At 42.0% G+C, this 24,185-nt stretch overlaps 1 protein-coding gene across 1 annotated transcript in view; it reads left to right on the plus strand.

The window, feature by feature from the left end:
- Positions 1–371, plus strand: part of HTR1A (5-hydroxytryptamine receptor 1A) — a 1,234-nt gene extending 863 nt beyond the window's left edge. Inside the window, exon 2 of the mRNA XM_026037032.1 lies at positions 1–371. This exon is cut by the window's left edge and continues 67 nt beyond it. Coding sequence (XP_025892817.1) covers positions 1–369 — 369 coding nt within the window. The 3' untranslated portion in view covers positions 370–371.
- Positions 372–24,185: the final 23,814 nt, after the last annotated feature.

Genomic DNA, 24,185 nt, shown 5'->3' on the forward strand with positions numbered 1-24,185 from the left:
GGCCCCGACGTGCGGCGCTGCAAGGAGCACCTGCCGCTGCCCAGCGCGCCCGCGCCGCCCCACGACGGCCGCCCCGAGAGGAGCGCCGAGGCCAAGCGCAGGACGGCGCTGGCCCGCGAGAGGAAGACTGTCAAGACGCTGGGCATCATCATGGGCACCTTCATCCTCTGCTGGCTGCCCTTCTTCATCGTGGCGCTGGTCCTGCCCTTTTGTGACAGTAAGTGCTACATGCCCGAGTGGCTCGGGGCCGTCATCAACTGGCTGGGCTACTCCAACTCGCTCCTCAACCCCATCATCTATGCCTACTTCAACAAGGACTTCCAAAGTGCTTTTAAGAAAATTATCAAGTGCAAATTTTGCAGACAGTGAAGCCGCCGCCGCGGGACGGGTTGGGGCGGACGGGGCCGCGGGGGGGCTCCCGCCACCCGCTCCATCCGCCCGCGCCCCCCGCCGGGGACGTGCGTGGCCCCCGGCCCGGGGCAGAGCGCGGCGGGGGCCGGGGTCGCTGCCGGGCGCCGCCGCTGCCGCCTCTCTCTGCTCCGTCGTTCTGGGTAGACCTGGGGTTTGCAGATCTTTGCTTGTGGTCGCTGTAAACCACGTTGTCTGCCCGAGTAGCATCGGTAAAAATAAACCACCCTATGCAGAAAGCCGCCGTGTCGGGTTTTCTTCTCGGATTTCCAAGAAGACGGCGGGGAGTTCCGAGCCCGACCTGCCTGGCCGAGTAAGTAGGAAGCCTGAGGGCGACTCTCGGAGCGGAGGCGGCGGCTCAGGGCAGCTCAGGGCCCGGCGCCCCGGCGCGCCGGAGCGGGGAGAAGCGCCCGGGTCTGGCAGCCCCGCCAGGCACCGCAGCCACGGGGAGCCCGCGGGGACGGCAGGACTCGCCGCCCCCTCGGGCTTCCCCGGTCACGCCTCGGGAGGGCGACGGGGCGAACGGGAGGCGATTCCTGGAGCGGGCCCGGGGATCCCCTTCCTGGCGGCTGCCGAGCCGGGCACGCGCCGCGGCGCAGCCCGCGAGCGGCCCGCAGCGCCCTGTCCGCTCCGCAGGGTAGTTAGCCCCGTGTTTTAGTCGGAGGCACTGGAAAGTTTTCCCAAAGACGCCGCGGCTGTTCCGGGGGCGGCCGCGCAGTTTGCGCCCCCGGGCCTCTGAACCCGAACGCTGCCGTGTGCGCGGAGCGGGCGCGGGGCGCTCCAGCCACGGCAGAGCCCGTGCAGGGTCCCCTGCCCCCCGGTGCTTGACCAAATATTTATGTTTTTCTCGTTTGTTTTGGTGCTATCTGCAGAGAGGGTAGAAGGGAACACCAAGTCTGTGCGTCAGGTGAGGGTAAGTCATTTCCGAACTTAAACCGCTTACTTTAAATAACAATATAGCTTTTAAGGGCCTCAGATACATAGCTCATTGTCTCCAAATCGGAGTTGACCTCGTTTTCGCAATTAAAGTCATCTTGGGTTTTTGCTTTGATCACTCCCAGCCACGTGTGCCCTAGATGCTATAGGAGTGCCAAGGTGCCAGGGAGCGAGTCCGCAGAGCCTGAGGAGCAGGAGCCGCGTCTTGGTGGTGCAGTGAGCCCTCCCTGGGACTTAGAGAGGGCCCTGGGCGCTAAGCCCGGCTGGGCCTTTATTCTTATTCCCTGCCCCACCCCAGTTTAAATTCTGTAACGTGGGAAAGAAACAAATCTGCGTTTGTAGCTGGAGCTGTTCTGTGTCCGTGCTGTAGTTTCCGTGCTCCTAATCTGATTTCCATCAAGATAAAGCAAAAACAAACAAACACGATTTAGTGTTTTCTTTTTTTTTTTTTTTTTTAAATCGATCCAATCTCAAATCAATATTTGTGGTTCTTTGCAATATTGGATGTGCTCTGCTAACAAGCAACCTCCTCACAGCTGAGAAAGCTTCATTTTGGGTTTAAAAGGCCCATGGAAGCTGAAGCAATGAATAACAAAAAATCCGAATGGCAAGCAAAAGCTTTTATGCCTCAAACAGAGCCACAGAATCAATTGTTAATCGCTAGGATGGGTAGAGATATAGGTGCTTTAACATTTTCTGCCCTTAAAAATGCTTCTATAGACTACTGTAAAACTAGAGGTCTCATAGCTTAGGATTTGATAAGCTCTGTGGCTCCAGTCTGGGCTGCATTAGGGTCTGAATTCCTGTGTGAATCCCTATTGACAGAGCTATGCCGGCACACTTACGTTGGCCAACCCTTCTTATGGTTGGGATGGAGGCGAGGGAAGGGGTAGGAGGAAGGGAATGGCCTGTGCTGGTATAGTCTATAGTAGTGCAAAGACTAAAATGGGCTTTATGGCTATGCAGTTTCACCTATTTAGTTAAAAATTGAAACATGGGATAATCAAGATAGGATGACATTCCTATCTTGATAAAAACATGCTGTAGATCTGGTAAAAACAACAACCAACCAATCCCTTCTCCTCCATATCTTAGTTAAAAAATTGAAATCTGCACTTTCAATTTTTTTTTTATTTTTAAACATTGCTCAGGGCAACATTGTGAATCTTACGTTAAAACACATAACCAGAAAATTCACCCCTCGAAGAGAAGTAGCCAAAATGATGATGCTGGAAGTGAATATTTGCTTTTGAGTGCTCAGAAAAGCCTTTTTAAGAATTTGGGTGGCTTCAAATATGGTTGAATAAAATAGAAAAGGACTCTTGCGAAGCATTGGGTCAGTCTTGGTGGGACTCTGCAAATCTAAAAGCTCTCATACCCATCATACTTCCACAATAACATTCTTGTGATGGGAGGGAAGTTTAAACTGAATGTGAAGGAAGGGGCACAAGTATCTCAGGCTGCAGAGGACCCACTTATCCTGAAAAGATGGCAAGAGTTAAAACTGTATTCCTAAAGTGTGACTAATGATAATGTTTACCTGTAGTGAGCAGTAGTGCTCAAGGGCTGTCCATTTGAGAGGCATTTTTGTCTGGTTTTGAAGAGTGTCCCAAGGCACAGCTCGAAACAGAAGAAGGGAAAGATGAAACAGAATAAACGTGCTGTAAAACAAGGTTGATTTCAGCCCCCAGGTCAAAGCTACCATATGATCTGTGTGCAGACTGAGACCAGAGCCATTGGGCGTCTGTCCCCCACTTAGCACACAATGGAAGGGAAGGGACCATACGTCATTTCCTTATCTTGTATGTGATGTAGGCCTGGTAAAAATACCCTTGTCACATTGTGTGATTAGGCAGGATTTTTTTCGTCTGCCCTTCACAAATGTTCATGAAATCCAAAAAATGTAAGGGCTTTTTATTGTCTTAATTTTAGTGAGTCTCAGCTAATCGCAGTGGGATCACAGCAAGGTGCACACGTAGCGTGGACCTTGCTGTGAGCTTCACCTTGCCTCGTCTATGACTGAGCTCTTTTTCCCTCTGACCACCTGTAGGATGGAGCCTGTGGGACTTTGGTTTGGATTGGAAACAAAAATTTTGTGCATGGTACTTTCCATAATGTAGTTTTGAGTATAATCAAAAGCATCTGACTTTGTGGAGTGGCTTCTTGACTACCGAGGAGTAGGTGATGGACGATTTGTTCTTATTTTTATGCCTCTCTCAATTCATGCAAATGCAAAATGTGGAGGCCCATGGAAGACTGTCGACTCAGGCTTTACAAACACTCACATGCGGCCACAAATCCTGGCCTTGCAGATGTCTGTGCCAAGGCATTTTGGCAGGCTGCCAGTATTGTCCCGCAGCATGTAAAGGAGGGATGGGAAGCAGATGGATTATGAAATGTTTTAAAAATTACTAAACCTGAACAAAATTTGATAGGACTAGAAAAAGGCACATGATCATCCAGATGGTGCTCCCAAGCTTCTAAGAACTATTGCAAATAGTGAGGGTCTTAAAAAGGAAAACATATTCCCCCAAGCAAACAAACAAAATGAGAAAACATGAGAATCCTGTAATGGAAATGTGGACAATATCAGCACAGTCAGTATCTGCTCCCTCTGTAATAAAATCCTTTTTTATTGTTTGTGCTAAGCAGTACTTGAAGCCTATTTTGCTATTAGACGGAGTCAATATAATCTTTACAAATAGACTTTCACATTCTTTGAGTTATTAACACCCACTCTGCTGAGCTGTAACTTAAACCCAGGAGAGATGATGACGACGTACGCTAAAGGTGTTATCTGGGCCCCTCTTTTTTCACTTGTACCTTTTTCTTTTTCCTTGATATTTATGCTGTGGTTTGGAGGCCCTAGCAAGTTTGTATGTAATAGATGGGAAGTAATATCCATCCACAGTGCATGTGATAGCATTTTGGATGTTTTCTCACTAGGGAATGTGTTCTGCAGTTTGATTGTAAACTGAAATCTGAAGACATCTCACAGCTTTATAGGAATGAGCTCAGTTATTCTATGATCAAGCAGCTCAGGAGCAAAATGTCTTTTTTTTTTTTTTTTAATTGATGTTTAAGTGGCTGTCTATGATTTAAAACTATTCACAACAACAACAAAAACCCACAACATTGTGGTTATCTATCTGCTTGAACTGCTATGGTACACGCATAGGTCTTTTGAACTTAAATGAGTTATGAAATGCTTGGGAAGCTGTTAAATTTGACATTAAAATGTAATGTCTTTTAAGTCAAGACCTCAGTAGACATTCATTTTGGATGAGATTTTGGAAGAATCCTGCCAGGTGACATGAAGCATACTTGGATTTGAAGGCAGACTCCCAGCCTATCAGATAGAGTGCTTGGACCACACTCAGAAGTGTCTGGACTCAGCTTCGGCCTCTTACCTCAGGCAGGGATTGCACAAAATTTATGTCTCATTTAGAAGAAACGCTAGATTGGATGTTGCCTTCAGGTTGGTGGCCCTTTAGTCTCCATCATCTTATTTTACAGTAAGCGTCAGACAATGAGAGCTGAGTCAAAGGTGGTCTGATCTGGTTGAGTATCTTCCAGCTCACGTTAGGCTCTGACGTTATTATACGCAGTCCTAAGTGTTACGCCAGCTTTGCTTCAAGCCAAGCACATGATTTTTCATTTTCTTTTTACCTTCACATCTTTGCCAGCCTTGGAAGGGGCAAGCAGCACATGCCCCAGGAACGTGGCAGCCTCTTCTTCCCACTGCTTGGGACAGTCTGGCCTTGCTGGGGTGCCCGGTGACCTGTTGGGGAGATCTGCACGTGGCTGGTGGCCTCCATGGATGGCGTCCTGTTTTGAGAGGTTTCACAGCATGCAGGGTTGCCCTTGGCTGCCTGAGGGTGTGGGATGTTCAAAGACTCTCCTTCTTACTCTTTCATTGCAGAAATGCTGTCTTAACAAATCAGAAAAAAAAAAAAAACCTATTTTAACTGTAAGGTGCACAGATTGCCCATTTTGATAGGGACTGCATCTAGGATGATGCATACATTTGATGTATTTGCATGCATTTGATGCATGCATACAAAGATGTCTTATTTAATATTGCATTTATGGTTGTTCCTGTACTGTGTGTCTGCGGTTAGATGGCAGTGGATTTGGTGGTGGAATTTGGAGCCACCAGGTCAAAGCTGCCCCTCTTTCTAGTGGGCAAGTCAGCAGATTGCTCCAAATTACTTGGTAAGTTCTCGTTTTTCTTTTTTAAGATCAAGGAGTGACTGTGGATCTGTCTTTGAGGCCTCATTTTCTCCTGCATTTACAAAAAGCTTTAAAAATAAATCATACTTGCACAAATTCTAGCAAAGCTTGGCCTATGTTGAGCAGGGGCAATGGAGGGTCACAAGCACCCACCATCTCCCCACAGCCTCTTCCAGAGCTGTGGCTTTGCTAGCAGAGCCAGGCAAAATGATGCTTCCCTATTAAATGTAAGTAAAAGCTTAAGTGTTGTGTGGGACATGTTTCTGATGATATCATAACATTTTGATGGCGTCCTAACTGAATGGGCACCTAATCTGATCTGTTAGAATACGTCACTTTAATAATTAATTTGCTTCAAAATATTAAAATTAAAGACAGGTAATATTTTGTCTCTTCTAGATTTAATCTCCTGCTTTATGAGCCACTTGGTCTAGAACATTTCAAGCAATGAAATGCAGCTGGGTTTAGTGACTTAAAACCACAGCCTCTGTCCTCTTGCACAGTGCTAAAATTGACCTCAGGAAATAATGTGGAAATGGAAGTGTAAAAATCAGTCTGGAATTGCAATAATTCACAGACATTAGAGAATTGCACCATTGCTCATAAAAAAATACCTTTGCACATTTTCTACAAAAGCAGTGGGTGTTTTGGCTAAACTCTCCTCGCGGTGACTCTGATGTATCCTGACAGGCCATCCCTGCCTCATGTGAGAATGTTTATGAAAAACATGAAAAATAAATAGTGAAATTACAGCTGGCCTCGTAGCCTTTTGTAAATAAACAGAGACTAAGAGAGTAGCTTTGCTCAGCGAGTCACATCCAGTCAACTGCTGCCTTAGGAAACTGCTGGAGTGCTGAAGGCAAAGGCAACAACTTTGTAAGAGGGAAAACTGCCACTGGGCTGTGGGACAATCACAAATGCTGTTGCATTGCAGCAGAAAACTTCAATGGCTTTGCAATACCTAATGCCCTGTCTATGATTTCACTGAAATGCTGGAAATCCTACTCATGACTTGCCTCTCTAGTTGGAAAATACAAGTTAGAGTAAACATTTTAATTTTCAGTTGCTGTATTTTATTTTTTTTTACGGGAGGGATAGTGAAATATTCCATGGAAAAAGAAACAATCGTATTTCATTTGAAGGACTTCCTTTAGATTTTGGTAAATAAAACCCAAAAAGGAAGCATGTAATTTCACTCATGACTTGGTGAACTCTGACTATTGTGTTTCAGCAAACAAGGATGAGTATGGCTAGAGTTCACTTTGCATGGAAAACTTCATTTTTATTGAGCTATTGAATTTCTCCTTTCCTTTTGTTGGTGGATTTTAGGGTATATTTTGTGCAGAGGGTCAGCAGCAGTAGTGGTAACAGTAATAAAGTAGAAATTATGTGCGTGCGGAAGCTGTTAACACTGCATAGATGTTAGAACATCTCTCTGGTTTTGCCATGTGAAGTAATGTAATACATATTATGGTGTATATTCTGGTAGACAAAAAGAATGCATATCTCCAATAGAGGCCTTTACAACCAAAATAAAGATTTTTTTTTTGGTATTTTTTGCGTATCTGCAAAATGTGCATGTAAGGTTTTTATTATTTCAATCTTCATTCACTGTGTAGTCTGGTCAGTGTTCCTGTTACAGCTATCGTTGCATTGCAAAGTAGCCCATTAAATTTATAGTCCCGAAGCTAGCCCTTTTGGTTACTGTTCTGGAAGGCAGTCAGGTTTGGCATCACTGCTTGTGAATACAGATAGTAGTTATTGTAATGAAAGCCTGACAGCAAGATTACAGAGTGGATCCATACCAAATGCTGCTTATCATAAACTTGACCATTTATATCTTCTTCTGGATTTAATTCCCCAGGGAAGCAGGCATAAGCCTGCCAGCCTGCCACAAGGATGTAACCTTTTCTTCATTGTATTACAGCCTGAAAGAGATCATTTTAATCTTAAGAGTCTGCCTAAGAAACCAACACTGAGGATTCCTCCTGTTGCAGTGCGCAGAGTGTCACAGTTTGGCTGGGGGCTCGTGGCTGCTCTGCCCTGGGCCAGGTCTCTGCTGCTGTGCTCGCGGTGCACGGGGGCAGTGCAAGCTGAATGCCACTGTCCTGCAAAGCCACACCTTAATGAAAACCAGAACTTCAGGGCTGTTCACGCTGAGGGAGAGGTATGACAGGAGAAGTGCCCTTGGCCCTGAAGACTGCAAAGGTAGGATGTATCTACCGTGTGCCTTTAAATGAAGGAGCAGTGGAGGAAACAGAAAATATTTCCTTCCTTGCAACTTTATCTTTCTTTTCCAGAGGAAATAGGTGAAAAAGAAGAACAAGAAATCATGTCAGAGGAAACCTGGATTGGAAATCTAAAATTAGGCCTTTTTTTGTATATTGAAAGATATAATTTGAAATATTAAAAAATATGCATTTAAGTCAGTCAGTTTTGTTGAGAAACTGTCTGCATTATTTAAAAAAGCAAACAGCTAGTTCTAACTGACATAATATTTTATCACCAGCCTGGATAGCACTTTGAGTCCCTTTCAAGGACGGGTATTTGACTATGCCGTGAGGAAAATTCGACTCTCAAGCAGAAGGCAGCCAGAAGGGGCAACGACTAGCATCAGTTCCAGTAGGAAATGGCTTTTGGCTTGAACTCGCTTGAAAGCCTAAAAGGCTGATAAAAATAATGTTGTTCCTGAAGCTAGAAGATATCCTTGCAATCAAAATCACATGGCACAGCAAGCAAGACATGTTCAGTCCCTTTGATACCAATAATGGCCAGGACGGTCTGTGCTCCCTCCTTCATTTCTTTCTATTTCCCTGTTAAAAAAGGAAATTGGAAGGAATCATGACTCCTCTATCTTTATTATATATGCATGCAAGAGGTGCAGCAAGGAATGCAGGAGAATATCAGCACCTAATCCCTGTCCCCTGCCGGACTAAAGTTTAATAAAAATTGTATTGCAGCAGGATGAAATTCAAATGCTAAGCAAGCCTGGCATAGAGAGTCAGTCTCTGGAAGAAGGAATGATGAAGAGGTGCAGAGAAGTCCCTTACTACATTCAGCACTAGCATTAGATGAAGAAATTGTTGATTATTAAACATATCATTTATGCTGGCATTCTTTTCAATCGGAGAGAAGGAATGTAGAAAAAAACTCTTTTTGACAGTGTCATCCATCAGATTTATATGGTAAGAATACAGCTTAATAAATAGTCCAGAGTTGCCCATAACATGCATGAAATAGTGATGCCAGAGACAAAATGCCAGTTGCTGAGTGCACTTTTAGATAAGGAAACCTGCAGATGGGAGTTTAGGTGAGCCGTCTAAGGAGACAAGGTGAAGCAGGGCAGAATAGAAGAAAGCTCCATATCCTTTTCCCTGAGAGAACATTTCTTTACATTATATGGCCAGTGTGAGTATCAGAAGGTTTGAAAAATAGAGTCCTGTAGCTTAGTGGGGCTCCAAATAAAGACCAAGTTCTGGGCAGGGTGTCTGCACAGCTCTTCAGGTTTCTCTCCCCAGTCAATCCTGTCCTGGTCAATCTGTTTCCCATAATTATTACAGACAGGCCTGGGTTCTCTCTCAATCGCTGTATTGGTGGTGAAGAGGAAAAGTCATAAAATTGTGTACACATAAATGCATTTCAGCTTACTGTATGTGATAGTTATTATGGATGCTCCTCACCCTTCTGTCCCTTGAGGATGAGGTGTCCCGCAGTCTGGAAGCCACCCTTCAGAGACAAATGGATTGCTGTCTCGTGTTAGATCCAGTTAGCCTTTCCACTTAGCAATGTTTGGATGAAGGCTTAGGACTGCAATTCTTGGCAGACAGGCAGTCGAAGCACATTAATTCAAATGGTTTGATACCAGGTTGGCTGGACTGAGGGGCTGTCTGCACGCCGGAGGTGGCGGCCGGCGTGATGAATGTGTTGAGCTGCCACCTCTGCAGTCGACCGGTTTTGGTACAGGACTGCTGGGTCTGTAAATCGTGCAAGTCAGAAGCTGCATCTACCGAGGTATCTGAAAAGGAACCAACCCAGGGGAGAAATTTGCCTCTGTGAATGGCAGCTGGGCACAGAAGTCACTCAGTCAAATTTTATTACCTGCCACTGAAGTGTTGCTGAAGCCAAGGAGCCATGGTCAAGAAGTTGCTTCATGCTGCTCTATCCAGAGTTACTTATGGGTACTGGATGTTGAACAGCCTGTTAATTATTTCGCTTAATCGAATGCAGATCCTTGTACTGTTAGCAAACATTTATTTCTGTTAATTTAGTCTCTTTACCTGTTTGCAAAGCCTTATAGGTTTCACTGTAAAAAATTAAGAGCTTTCAAAACGGGAGCATGGACAACAGTTAAAAATATGAAATTGTAAAGACTTTCTCTGAGGGTTCTTATAAAGAAAATCTTCTTAGCAACATATTAAGAGGAAAGCAAATAGAAACTATAACCATCTATTGCTGTTAGTTATACAAATGAATTCTTCTCTGCATAATATATTTCATGTACATAGCATATTTGCCCAACTAACTACTGAATCTTCTCCTGTGGGTATTGCTTAAGGCTGCTTATGGCCTTTTCAGTCAGTTAAAATAAACTGTGTCATATTGAGGACAAACTAGGACAACAAGTAAATTCAGTAGCTTTATGTTTAGCAGTCTGCTCTTTAAAGTATCCCTGTCATCCCAACATCAACCGTCTCTGGCAGATGTGGCAGGATCTGAATTGGGTCAAACTCCTGTGGACATGTGGGCACAGCTCTCCTTTGCCATCCCATGCAGGCTGCTCGGTTTATGGCTGGGATATCTGCTGGAGCTCTGCAACTCTTATTTATCAAAGGACCATCTAGGTGTTTAAAAATCCTCTGAGGATAGTCTTAATTATTTTGAAAAGGATCCACAGACCATTTTTGCAAGGCTCACAGAAGAGTTTCTAGCCTCAACAAAATATAAGCGGACAAATGTTCAATGTTTCTTACACTTAATTTTCCCAAATCTTACTCATTTCCTATATACACAGAGGTTTGTGTGTTTTCATAATGTTCTGCAGTTGCAACATTTCATAATTTATGGTCCACCAGTGATGTTCTGCATACAGTTTGATACATTGCTAGACAGCAACAATATAGGGGATTTTTTTTCTTTTTTTTTTTCTTTGTGGTCTTGTGAATATATTACCTTGGCTTTCAGAAATATGTGGCCTTCAGAATTAATTATTTAAAAAGTAATAGTCTCTGTTCTCTCTGTAGACCTCTGAATACAGAACAAAGAGTATTTTGACATGTTTTTTTCCTGAAAAAAAAATCAACTCCTTTCTGCTATAAGCATTAGCTGAGAAAATGAAGCAATTTCTCTTCTGTGGAAGAAAGCATGGAACAAATAGGAAAATCAGTGATGTCTAATATAGCAGGAGAAACTCATCTAGCAGCATAGTTACTGTCCCCAATGCCAGATGAGATCATTGTACATGTGAGATCAATGAACCTTGTTTAATGATGCTGATCTGCCTTTATTTCGTTGCAAGGAGGTTATGTACAGTGCGAAAGCTTACTCACTTCGCATAGTACAAATGGACATGGATATCCTCAAAATCAGCCAGTGCAAAGCATGTAATTCTCACACTGCTAATACCTATTCACCTTCTGGCTGGCCCCAATAGCCTGCAGCCTCACCTGCAGTCTTGGGTTCCAGCAGGGCTAAGTGGCTTAACTCTGCTAAAATCAACAATCAAATCACATCCATCTATGCCTGTTGCTTATTCTCCATAGCATTTCTCTTTTCAGAGACCTGATGGGATGAAAAATAGCACAAGAATGGGTTATAGCAGTTTCAAACTGGGCAGCTGGAATGTTCTTCCAGGCTTTATGACCCAGAAATTTGAAAATAAAAACCCCTCTTGAGACTTTCTATGATATTTTTGAGAGTTACTAAAAGCACAACTTCTGGAAATAAAAGAGTGAATTGCAGTCAACACATCTGATATTTAAAAGACACAAATGCCTCATTTCAAAATATTGAGCTGTCTGAAATATTTTTACCTACCACTAGGTTGCTTATCTCGTTCAATAATTTCTTTCTAAATCAGAATTAGCCTATTCTGATTTTATATTCTCTTATCCCTTTACTACTCCTTTTTCTCTTGCCAAAATCCATTGCTCATCTGTTGTTTGACCTCAGGCCAACAGATAAAATTGAGGGGAACTTTTGTAATGGACTTAACAGGTGACACAGCCCTTGGCAAGAGCAGGCCCAAGTTTGTTCTCCAGGCAGGGATACTTTACAGAGCCTAAATATTCAGCCATTTTAACTGAGAAAAGCAGGGTGGTCTTTCTTCTCCCACCAGCAGTGTGGACTTCATCAGGGTTTCCAATTTAAGTATAAATATGTTAAATATGTATATAATAAATATATAAATATGTATAAATTTAAGTATAAAGTATAAATATACTATAAATAGGATAAAGTATAAATATGAGCTACGAGGTAGTCAAATCTTAGCTATTTTTTAATAGCTTTTTGACATAATTCTGATTTAAGAAAACCAAAGTTAGCTTTTTTATCCCTTTAGTGAATCTATAAAAGTAACATTAGTTGCAAGGTTTCTCTGATGAAGCAGCTCTAATGCGATCACAGCACGTCCTGTGCGGTTTCCTGGCAAGCCAGCTGTAAAGTGTAACTGTACCTGCAGGAGTGGGATTAGATAGAAGAAAATCTTAATTTAGGTCAGTAAATTGCATTTGTTTATCTGAGAAGAGAAGGACATGCATGTTATCAAATGACTGTACAGATACCTCCAATTATATCTGTCTCAAATACCTAGAAATCCGTTTATATTCTTGAAGTCGCTTAGAGAAGAAAAACTTTTAACACTAGACAGATCATGAATCAGGCAATGGATGTAAATACTTAGCCAATTTGATTTTGTTTTGAAAGACTGAATTCCATGAAGGAAAAAGTAAGCCAAGAAAAGCGCACAATTTATATTTAGTGCAGTGCCTATAAGGACAATTTATGGTTAAAAACATTCAGTCCCAGAGGATTAAGGATGTAGTACAGTAGCTTTTTCAATAAGGCTAAAAAATTGAATCAGAATATATGACCTTGTTTTCCTGCTTTAAGATAATGTAGCAATCTAATGTATGTTGCAGATTTAGCATAGACAAAACCTTTTTGGCTGATGAGGAATAAAGAACCTTTGAGAAAAATAATGGTGGAGATGGATCTGCGGTGTGTCAATTCTGAAGACTGGATAGGCTATCCATGAAAGGAAAGATTTCAAGTTAAATAAGGGGGAAATAATTATTCCAAGGAAGGAAGGAGGGAAGGAGGGAAGGAGGGAAGGAGGGAAGGAGGGAAGGAGGGAAGGAAGGAAGGAAGGAAGGAAGGAAGGAAGGAAGGAAGGAAGGAAGGAAGGAAGGAAGGAAGGAAGGAAGGAAGGAAGGAAGGAAGGATCAACAGACTTGCTCGCGAATGGTCCCATTAAAGAGTAAGACTCTTCTGAGGAAAATGATTCCAAGACGAAGGGACATTTGGAAAGTTCTGCCTATCATGACTGATTTACTCGTGATATCTGTGCACAGTTCTTAAGTCCAAGGTCATTTACACGCTATTTAAGAGCAAATGGATGGCCGTTCAAGATGACTCAATCAAATTCTATGATTTGAAATCACTGACTTAGGCCATAATTGAAAATCAGTAAGCATGATCCTGTATATTAATATTATCTTAAAGAAATTTTATTGTCTTAAATTAAGCTTTTAGTGAAAATAATTCAGCTATAACACAGTAACTTCATATAATTTAAATGCTGTTTGATATTTCCTAAATAATTTTTAAAATAATGTCTATATAAGTTAGCTTTTAGTATTTTTTACATTTTTAGTACTTTAAGATGATGAAAAACACATTGCTTTTGTAGAAATTTTCTCTTCACAAGTCACATTTGGCTTGAAATCAAATGGCAATTAAAATGTGCAATATTCTGATTACAGTAAGCATTTTTCAACATAGACAAAAGTTTGTCAAAACTACTTTGCTTTAAAATTAAGCAACTTATTCTGTAAAGGTATAGAGTATTCTCTTCTATAAGAGAAATAACATATGTGAATTAAATTTTCCTAGCCACTTTATCCTTCAGCATTCTAGACAGATAAATATAATGCCTTGTCCGCTCCTCCATATGCTATAGGACATAAATATGCTGTATTTTCATCTCCTGGCTTCTAATAAGGTCTCAGTTTTGAACAAACTATCTATTTAGATGAAATCTATAAACCAGCTAAAATGAAGAAGATACTGGCTTTGAAATTCTGAAGTTATTTACTCCTGCCAAAAATCAGATTTAAGCTGTGGTTTGCAGGCCATTGGCTAGTAATTTCCATAAGCTCTAACAGCCCAACAGTAAGTATTGCTTGTGATGTACCCAAAACCAAAGACCTGGCAGCATTCACAGCCTGCAAACCTCAGTGGTGGCACACGTCTGTGTGTGGGACAGAGCTCATGCAGGGGCAAGGGAATGAAGCTGGAAGCTGGAAGACTTCGAGAAAGGAGCAGATATGATCAGAAGAAATTCAAGTTACAGAAGCTATTCTCTGTTTAACACTGAGGCAAAGATAAGAAGACAAGAAGAGGAAAGAGTGAGAGCTCTATAGTGCTGCTGGCTTTCTCATCCCAAGTGATCTGAAGAGGCTGAGTATTCAAGGGTGGTATTTTTCTCAAGCAGCTGAGCTTTTAAAGCTCCTGAAGTCATTCTGTCTCTGATTGTGCCTTGCAGTGTCTTGTAGTCTAACCTTTGCTTAGGTTTTGCTTAGGTTTTGTTGTTTATGCACAACAGGAAGAATTATTTTTTAACATGAAAAGCAGTTTTGGGCCATATCAGTAGCCCTAAATAGTATGCTATCTGTGACTGTACAAAAATCCTTTACAGCCTAAGTGGCATCTTCCTAAGCCCTGGGCTAACCCACAGGGCTACCACATTGGGGAATAAGGGATAAATGATGATGAGAATGGTGAGAAGCATTTAACGGGGCTCGCAGGGAGGGCTGAGCCCCGGCAGCGTGGCCGGAGGGACCCAACCTGCTGGCACAGGGCTGCCATAGAGAAACTCGCCCTCATCACCACTGCCACCACCATCACCGCGGCAGTTATCACTGAGCATGGTGTCGAAAGACAGTGTTGCTTTCTTGAAAGGGTTAATGTCTGCTCTTTTCAATGCTGGCTCTAATTTACACAGCAGGAAACGGTGATGGTTTCGGTTCCTCAAAAGCAGGTATCTCCAGCTCTCAGAGGCTGTTCTGGGCTTCTTCCAGCCCCTGCCACTCTGCAGAGCTTGCTGACGAAGGCGCCCTTTAATGCTAACTGTGGTGCTGAGTTCTTTAAATCAACACTTACCCAGCAGAAGCCTGCTTCATTTGCATTTTTTATATTTTAAAGCAATGTCTGCTCACACGGCCAACCTGCAGCCTGGATTACTAACCATTATTTCCTACTTGTTTCCAGACCAGCGTCCTGTCTGCCTCTGCTCCCCTTCCCTATTTCATACTTTAACATTTCTGGTAGGAGGAGTGGGAGTATTTTAAGGCTGGAGCAGAAATGCAGGGAATGAAAGGCCAAGCCAAGGGAACTGGGGCAGTCCTTGCCCAAGGAGAAAGCAACCATACCCGACTTGGCCAGACTTACAAGGAACAACAGGCCAGACTTGCATGGAAACGTATGGAACAAAGGCATCTGAGTCTGGCCCACTTTCTTGGGGCTATATGGGACATTTTCAGTATAAAATACCTGCTGTAAAGGACTAAAAAGAATGAATAATGCCATTGGACAGGGCCAAATTGTGAGATGTCATGATATCTTAGCACAGACTTGCCCCAGTATTGCTCTAGACCTTGCCCCACTGTTAACTGGGGCAAAACCAACAAGCCTTAGGTATACCGGTACATCTTGACATAGGGAATATTTATTATGTTAATGTGAGAGATAGTCAGGATATTTTATATAAGAAAATTATTGATAAATATATATATTTTTCTTTTTTGAAAAGTGCTCAACAAAGTGCTGCTGCTGCTGCTGTACTGGAGGGAGAGGGAGTATTTTGGTGCTTTTGTTTTCATTTAACTGCAGCTGCAAACATATGGGACCCCCTGTTGGCAAAGCAGCTCTCCGCACTCGTTGAATTTACTTTCTATAGCCCGATAGCTCTGGGAAAGAGGTACCAATATTTGTGAAACATTCAAAAGCAAGAAGCCATTTAGAATAGAAACAGCTATGGAAAATAATTGACCAGCGGCAGCAAAGCCCTCCACTAAATTACCCATGATAGATCAAAGGACAACTGTGCAGCTTTGAATATTGTAGCTTTGCATCTTTCTCTGCAATTCAGGTCAAGTTTTTCAAAGCTGATTTAAAAACTGAGGTACCAATCCCTGCTAATGGCCCCTTTGAAAAAGTCTAGCTGTACTTGTTCCACAGTTCAGGGGGCTAAACCCATATTTTTTATTATTTATTCTTTCTTTTTTTCTCTTCTTCAAAAGCAGCTGGGGTCAGCAGTAGCACTTACATGAAAAGTTCAGCAGCTTTAGTATTGCTGAGCATTGCTGACCATTGCAGGAGTGTATGGTTGGCCCTCTCATATGTGCTGATTAATCCGCAGCGAGCGTGTTTTGCACCCAAAATGGGGATTGAAAGTAATGGAGTCATCATGCTCATTTGGTGCAACTATACCTTTAATTATTTCAGAAAAAAAAAAAGTGAAAAACACAAACTTGACATAGTCCTTCAACCAAGACTTGGTAACATTTGGCTTCTTAGCTGCTTATCTGCCCCATAACAAGAAGCAAAGGGGACCCCTTAGCTGATGTAACTTGGCACTGCTCCACCAATTTCAGCCCGACTAAGACAGGTCAGGCAGAGGAAACCTGCTCTGAGGACTAAGAAACGCAGCTATCATTGCGCCAGGGCCCCTGTCAGAGCTCCCTCCTGGCCCGAGAGGCTCCACACAGCAGAGAAAAGGGGACGTCGGCAGCTTCCGATGACCAGGGCTGCTGCTCAGACATCGTGTTGCTGTGCTCACCAGACTACCTGTCTGTGGACATTTCAGCTGGGACTTACTGATCTCTACTTCTAGAAGAGTTTCTGCTGCTGTTCTGGGAAGGCTGGCATTGCTGATCAATAGAAATGGTTTTGCTCTCTCTTGCACGCAGAGAAAAACAGATGCTGAAATGAAACTTTAAAGTCATTTTTGTACATTCTTCTCCTGATGAAAGCTTATTTCTTTGGGATATTTGTAAATATTTTTTTTTCTTCCAGAAAAAGAGAGCTCAAAATAAGACCATATTCCATACTGTACAGGTTTAGAGACCTAAACCATTATAAATGGTATTGGTACAAGTGTACATTGCAATGTATTATGTATATTTGGCTATGGAATGGATTTGTATATAACAGAAAACATTTTGCTGTTTTTTAATATACATATTTGAATAAAGATCATGTGTGTGCCTACACCCATAAGAAACATGTTTATGGCATCAGTAAGTACAGTAAACAGTGCTCTTAAGATGAATTCTCTGGTCTTTTTTTGCACACTTTTGTGTTCTTGGTTGATGTCAGTTATGTGTATGTCTGCATGACCTTAGTATAAGGCAAGAGCAACATTTCTACTAGGACTGACATTTCCTATCAGAAGCTGAAATATGCCTTTTTTTTTTTCCTGGTAACTGAGGAAGCAGAGAAAACAAAACTTTTCTGCCCCTCATGTGTAGAGATTTCTCTTGTCTTTCCAGTTGAAAAGAAACATGAGCATTTAGGGTGATATATAACTTAGACTTACTTTTTAGGTTTGAAAACTATTTGATGAATGGAGAAAAGGAATTTAGCTCACTCTGTGGCAGTGAAACATTTTTAGACAAATATTCATCACAGTAGATAGACACACCATAAGATCTGAGTTCACAGTTTATTCCAGAGAAAAGATTTGCTGTGTCAAGTTTCATAGATTTAGCACAGCCTGGATGAGTTTAGCTTTCAAAATATGATGGATTTATCATAAACTAAACTCTGATCTGTCAAGGGAAATAAGCCATCTGAATCCTTAAATAATGGTAAAAGAATAAAGATGTGATTATTGCTTGGGATTTCAAACAAACAAACAAACAAAATATTTCTCCTTACCTGGCTATTTTTCTCATTTAAAGAAACCTGTGATTATAAGCAGCAGCAGATAGATTGGGCAGATAAACTGTTCCAGGGGAGCTAAATACCAGCGGTTATTTATTAGATCTGAAGCACTGAGGCTCACCGGGCTGTATGCAGAGAGCTCCGACTGAAAAGAAACTCATTTCTGATCTGCTCTCTTGCTGATAAACTGTAATTGGGGGCTGATGGAGGATGAGGAGCCTTTCATCCTTTTCCACACAGCCTGCCCTGGCAGTCCTGGTCATTTCCTCTCATTTTAAGCTGAAATGGGCTTCCTCAGTCATCAGCCAAATGCATGCAGCTTGCTGAGAAAAAGCACTTCAGCCGTGTCTTGAAGCACTTCTCATTTACCAAGCAAAAGGGAATGCAGCACATGAGGGAAGTGTTTCAAAGGTGGAACGGTGTTTTAAACAGCACTGCAGCAGCAGATCATCAGCTAATCAGCACTGCTTTTTTGATGATTTTCCCAGTCTTTTGTGCAAATGCGGCTCCAGAGGCCTCTGGCACTTCCCATGGCAGGAGCCCTCATGGCTCTGCACGGGCTGCGCTCTCCAGCAAGGGGTTGCCTCGTGCCAACGCACCTCAACACGCAGCAAAACCATGAGTGCTGCGCTGAGTTCACTTTCTTTTGCTTCACCCAGCTCTGCGTTAAATCTTCTGTGAACTCTTAACTACTTCACTCGTGTGGCTCTCATGGCTGGGGCTTCCTGCCATGCAAGCCCCCTTCTCTTCTGTAAAAACACTTGTGAAAATCCATCTGCTCATAAAGAAACCCATTATCATAAACCGTTGTGTTTTCTGTGCATTGTGTTTTCTTGCTCTGCTACTAGGGAAACTGTATTGTACAAACTCTATCCTTAAATTAAAGGGAGAGGTTTATTGTACTTGCCTTCCCCATTCCATTTACTGCAAAGCATCATGTGTGCTTATGGTGCCCATAAACACCACACAATGGTTTTCTTTAGCAATGCACTACAGTGACTAATTGGGAAAGTAATTACTCAGGCTCAGTGAGAAAAGGCTGAGACTGGCTATGTAGGCAATTTATTCACGTCTTTATGCATAGCAGATAATACTAGACCTTCCATTAGCCGTAGGGGCACAAAGAATTCTAGAAAGTCGGTTTTGTGTCTGTTGTTCCCTTAGACTCAAGGCTGAGTCGTAAAAACAGCTTGCTCTTTTCTAATAAAGTGCCATGTTATAATGTACGATAATGCATAACTTTTATTCAAAGATGGAAACTGCAAGAAAGGGATCTATATTCCCTCATTATTGATAGGTATGGGATTTAGGATTAAGCATAACTTTAGATAAGTTGAAAGGAAGCTGAATAAGTATTTATGGAAACTGAAAAACATACAGCCTTTGCGGTGTTTTAGATCTCAAGTATGCATGGAAGGAAAGGGGGAGAAGGGAGAAATGGCAGTCTCTTTTGTACTTCAGAAATCACAAATTAATCTAGTCTCTTGACATATTCTGATATGGCGAAAAAAATGCAGCTTAATGGCATTCCTTTGCATTGAATATCTGATATGAAAATTTTGTTTTCTTAAAATTTGAAGGCCTATATTGTTATATTTTCTAATTTCATGTTAAAAAACCCACTGTAGTTCAAACATAAGCATTACATCAACAGTGAAAGATGCACATGTGCGTACAAATTATTTCTACATTCATATAGTTTTGACCCTTCAAGTCTGCCTGCTTGTCCCTGATCTCCCAATAATTAGCACCTGATAAGGCAGTCTTCTGAGGAGGAATCATTCTCATGGGGTACATGCTGGGGCAGGAAAATAAGAAGCAATTAAAATGCTCATTTTTACTATCAGTAGCTCCATGGGAGTTCAACCCACAAGCTTGCCCAGGCTGACCTCATCACCTCTATGGTTCTGACTAACTTTTTCACAAAGTGTATCTGCTTATCCACATATATGACAATACCCTGAACTTAAACACACAAGAATTCCAGGTCAAAAAATTCCTGTTGCCTAAATATATAGAGCTATAGAGTTGCCTAAAAATATAGAGCTTAGAAATGGAATAAATATGATGTAACTGACACATCATTACTCCAGGATGTGAAGAAGAAAAAAGGTGGAAAGAGGTATAAAGAGAAAAGCTGAGTGTGCTTGATAACTGCAGAACGAGGTAGCAATGAGAATTACGTGCATAAAACTAAGACTGCCTCCCAAAGCAGCACAGCTATTGAGGAGAAAACACAACACTAATTAAACAAAATTACCTGTACAGACAACAAAGCAAGATTAAAAGCACAGCTCTGCTCTAGGCAGGAAGGGGGATACAAATAAATCTCAGAAGGCTAAAAGCACAGTTTAAAACCCCATCTCTCTTTAAGATAGGTTTCAGATACATTAAGCTCAAACTGCAGCCTTCTTTCAGCCTGGCCCCCTTGCCTTGATGCTCTTTTTTTCTTTTTTGACAGCATCATTTAGCCCCATGAATACATTTCCTACTCCAAGAAGTTGATCTTATTTATTATTTTTACAATGGATTGGAAGCACTGTGTTTTCGTATAAAAGACATGTGGATCCTTGCTATTTAAGATTCCTTTGTTTAAGACAGGTTGGCTCTAGGGAATTAATTCCTGGTCTAATCCAGCTGCTTCTCAGTGACTGACTGTCCTTTGCCCTTTGCTGTGGTAGAATAATAGATCAGGATAGTCACATATCTACAGTTGAATTTAACTAAACAGTGTTAGCTTATAAAGAAATGATAGCACTGATACTTAATGTATCATACCCCTTCATTTATGTATTGTGCAGCTGCCATAATTGTTGCCTAGATTACAATGACAACAGCAAAAAGAATTTCCTTTTTCGTGTTATATAAACTTGATTCGGAAATGGAGCTTTTAAAGTATGGACAATACTACAAAATCAGGATTTTTTTTAGCCTGTGTTTTTCCACTTGTCAAGACTTGAGTGTACTAGCTGCTCTATTATTGTACTCATCTTTTACTTTTAACTTCTACATAAAAGAAGGTGTTAGGTACATACAAACATAAAGGAAGACAACATTAAAACTTAAATTCACTTAGATGTAACGTTATGTCACTGCCACACTGGTTAGGTGAAACCAGTTTTTGGTCTGTAAATACTCCTTGCTGTTGAATCTAGGTATTGAAGGAGCCTCTGGACAGTCATTTATAGACTGTGTTCAGACCTCTCTGTGAGAGGAATACAGCACAATGGAATAGTTTCTGAGATTCATGTTTGTTTTTCCTTGCTTTAGTCAGTGTAAGCTAGATTCATGAGTCTGTTATTCTAACATATTTGGGCTGCTCTCCTGGTCTTTCCCATATCACTTGAGATGGGTGGAGACTGTGACTGACCAATAACCCCAGCCTATACGAAGACTCAGAGGAGATGGGCAAAGACTGAAGTGCCCTTGAGGCTCAGGAATCATGTAGCATGTAATTCATTAATCATACCTATTCTACTGAGAACTGACTTTACTTCAACACACAGGGCACCAGAAGCAATTGGGCATGCCCGGTGTTGGGTCATTGAGAATGTAGAGACCGGCACTGAAAATCATGTTGGTATTGTGATTGAACTGTATTCATGTACACACTTACATTAAGATTGCAGTACACTGTTGAATTGTGCAACTAAATCAAAAATACCATGTGAAATCAAGTATCTTAATGTAAAAATAAACTTTTTTATTGAGCCTTGCACTCACTGTATGTGTGGAATATTGGAAAGAACCTGGGCAGAGAGTACTGGACTCTGACAGAGATTGACAGGTAGCTCTGGACAGTAAAAAGTTGTACCTCCAAAAGGAACAAATGTATTAGTAGAATTACATGAAATATATACCTGTTTCTTCACAAACATGTTTTATAATATACCTGCTTTCTTCTGTAAATACAGTACACTCTATGCTATATTTACCTACCATTTACATATCTTTACATACCTTTTTATGTACCTAAAAAGCTTTTTGGGTTGGGAGAGCAGGATGGAAAGCTACATTAACTGTCATTTCAGAATGTCTCCTGAAAGCAATCCCTTAAATCTTCCTCCAACAATATCTTTCTGACAGACTTATAATCTTTGCAGATTGTTGGTAAAAGCAGTGAACAAACCTGTCAGCAATTCTGGCTCTCGCCACTCTAATTTGGAGGAATATGAAGCGTTCTACAGGAAACTAGGAAGCTGAAAATAGCCTGGTAAGTACAGTTGATAAAATACTCTGCGTGGTAATGAACGAGTGTCTGCCAGAGCCTAACAGGGACTGACATTGAGAAGGTTAGACAAATGGTTTGGAAACCTGCCTCAATACCCTATCAGCATTGGAGCACGCCAAGAAGAAGAGAAAAACAGTGAAAAAGATGGCAATTCTGCCAACCACATGTCCTTAACCTCTGAGCCCTGGCAAGTTGCTCTGGTCCTACAGGGAGGCCACATAAGAGAGGGACGGCAGCCCATGGTGCAGGTAGGGCTGTGTTGCATTTCAGGGCATATTTGTACCTGGGGTTCAGCTCTACATCAGGCTCTTTGCTAAGCATGTGAAAGCTGAGCATAGTAGATATGCCCACTCAGGCCCTGTGCTCCAATTCTGATTTGCTGGTACATCACCACTGAGGTAGGAGAAGTAGAGCTGGCTCATGGGGTAGAGGTGACCACTGCATTGAAGGTTTGAGAGATGCAAGTGCCCTGACAGAGGCAAATAAATGAGTCAAGCCAAATGTAGGAGATCTGATGAGCCAGAAGTAATCTGCAAGTGTTAGAAGAAATCTATCGATTAAACACATCTGTGCAGGGTCAGTGGTCTGAGAAGACTGGATTACTTTGTAACCCACTATTATGATTCTCAAGCATTTTAGTTAAAAAAAAAAAAATATAGGTTACAAGTAAATGGGTTTTAAAGCCCAATTTTAGTTAAAGGATAAAGTGGGTTACTGCCTCAAGGCCTTGAGGGCTTCAAGAAGTGTTAACTGCTCTGAGGAGACTCACCTGGGACCTTTACTCTCCCACTCATTGGTCCAGGAGTTACATTAAAACAGATGTAGAAAGTCACTTGTTGTTTGAGCTCTGAGAAGGAAATTGGTTTTAGGGCTGTTCTTGCTGGCATCCTGCCTGAGAAGAGTCTGGGCATTTTTGTGGGTAACATATTCTGGATGGGCTACTTAGATCTATGTTGCGGTTAGTTCTTAATCCAGCCTTTGGGCTCTTTTCAGGATGTTCTTGGGCACTGTGTTGTAGCCTTGTCTTTGGCTATGTCTCCTTTTGCTCCTAACTGGACTGCTTGGATGGATCATAGTCCTGCTTCTTTGTTCACTGTGTCTGGAGTTGCTGATGGACCCATTTCCAGCAGTTGTCTTTGCCTGACCTGTGCAGACCCTGCAGGGATGAGCTTTGGGGTAAGGGCTCCCTTGGCTTGGGCTCATCTGACCTTGGGGAACATCTAGTTTTATTTCTACTCCCTGGTATGTGGTTTCAAAGCAATTCTTGCAGGGTAAGTGCGTGCTCTGATATGCTAAACTTGTATGTGCAACTACTCTAGTTACTTAAGCATATCATGTTCTGGCTGGTTAAACGGCTAATTAGAGATGCCAGCTAGCCTTGCAAGCAAGCCAAGGACCAGTTGGCATGCGTGGCATCCAACTGTTGTATTTTTCTTGAGACTTGAACAACAGGTTCATTTTCTTGGGACTTGAACAACAGACATATTCAAAGCTATTGCCTCTGCCTCAGTTGAAAGGAGGGCTCTTTGCTTTCAGTGGGATTTATTGTTATTATTATACTTCATGTTGTTGTCACTTCTCTGTTTGATCTTGCAAAGGATCACTGCAAAGCTTGTTGTATTAGCTCTTATCCTGAAAGTACCTGGTCCCTACCTCTCTCCCATGGTGGTACTCTGGCATTTGCAATCTGCAGGTTATTTCAGCCCAGAGGCTCAGTTGACTGTAATAGGCTCTCATAAACAGAGTGAACTTGTGTGCTGCTGTAGGCAGTCTTGGGTTTCCAAACTGTGTCAGGATTCATTCATGCAAATCAAGAGTCTGCTCCCCAGTGAGCTGCAGTGAGCATGTGGTTGCCTCTTTAAATTTGAAAATGGAGCAAGGAAAGGCACTAAACAGAAATTACACAAAGACCCCCAGGAACAAAGCTGCTTGCTTTAACTTGGTAAATATTTTACCCCACTTTAGGTTGAAAAACATTCCCTGCAGTTATCGAGTACCATCACGTGGCAGTGTTCAATATCTGAAGAAGGTCTGAGAACAAGCTAATTGCCTACAAGAAATGTATTAAATAGCTGGCACATCCTCTGTCTGCAGGCTCTTGTGACATAAACCCTATTTTCTCTCAGCATTTCTGTCTCCTATCAGTCCCCAGCCTGGAAAGCATCAATGCTGCCAACCATTTCAGTGGTGTGGAGGACAAGCGTGCTCTGGT

Source organism: Nothoprocta perdicaria, unplaced genomic scaffold, assembly GCF_003342845.1.
Source record: "Nothoprocta perdicaria isolate Ctin4 unplaced genomic scaffold, notPer1 scaffold_1, whole genome shotgun sequence".
Lineage (NCBI taxonomy): Eukaryota > Metazoa > Chordata > Aves > Tinamiformes > Tinamidae > Nothoprocta > Nothoprocta perdicaria.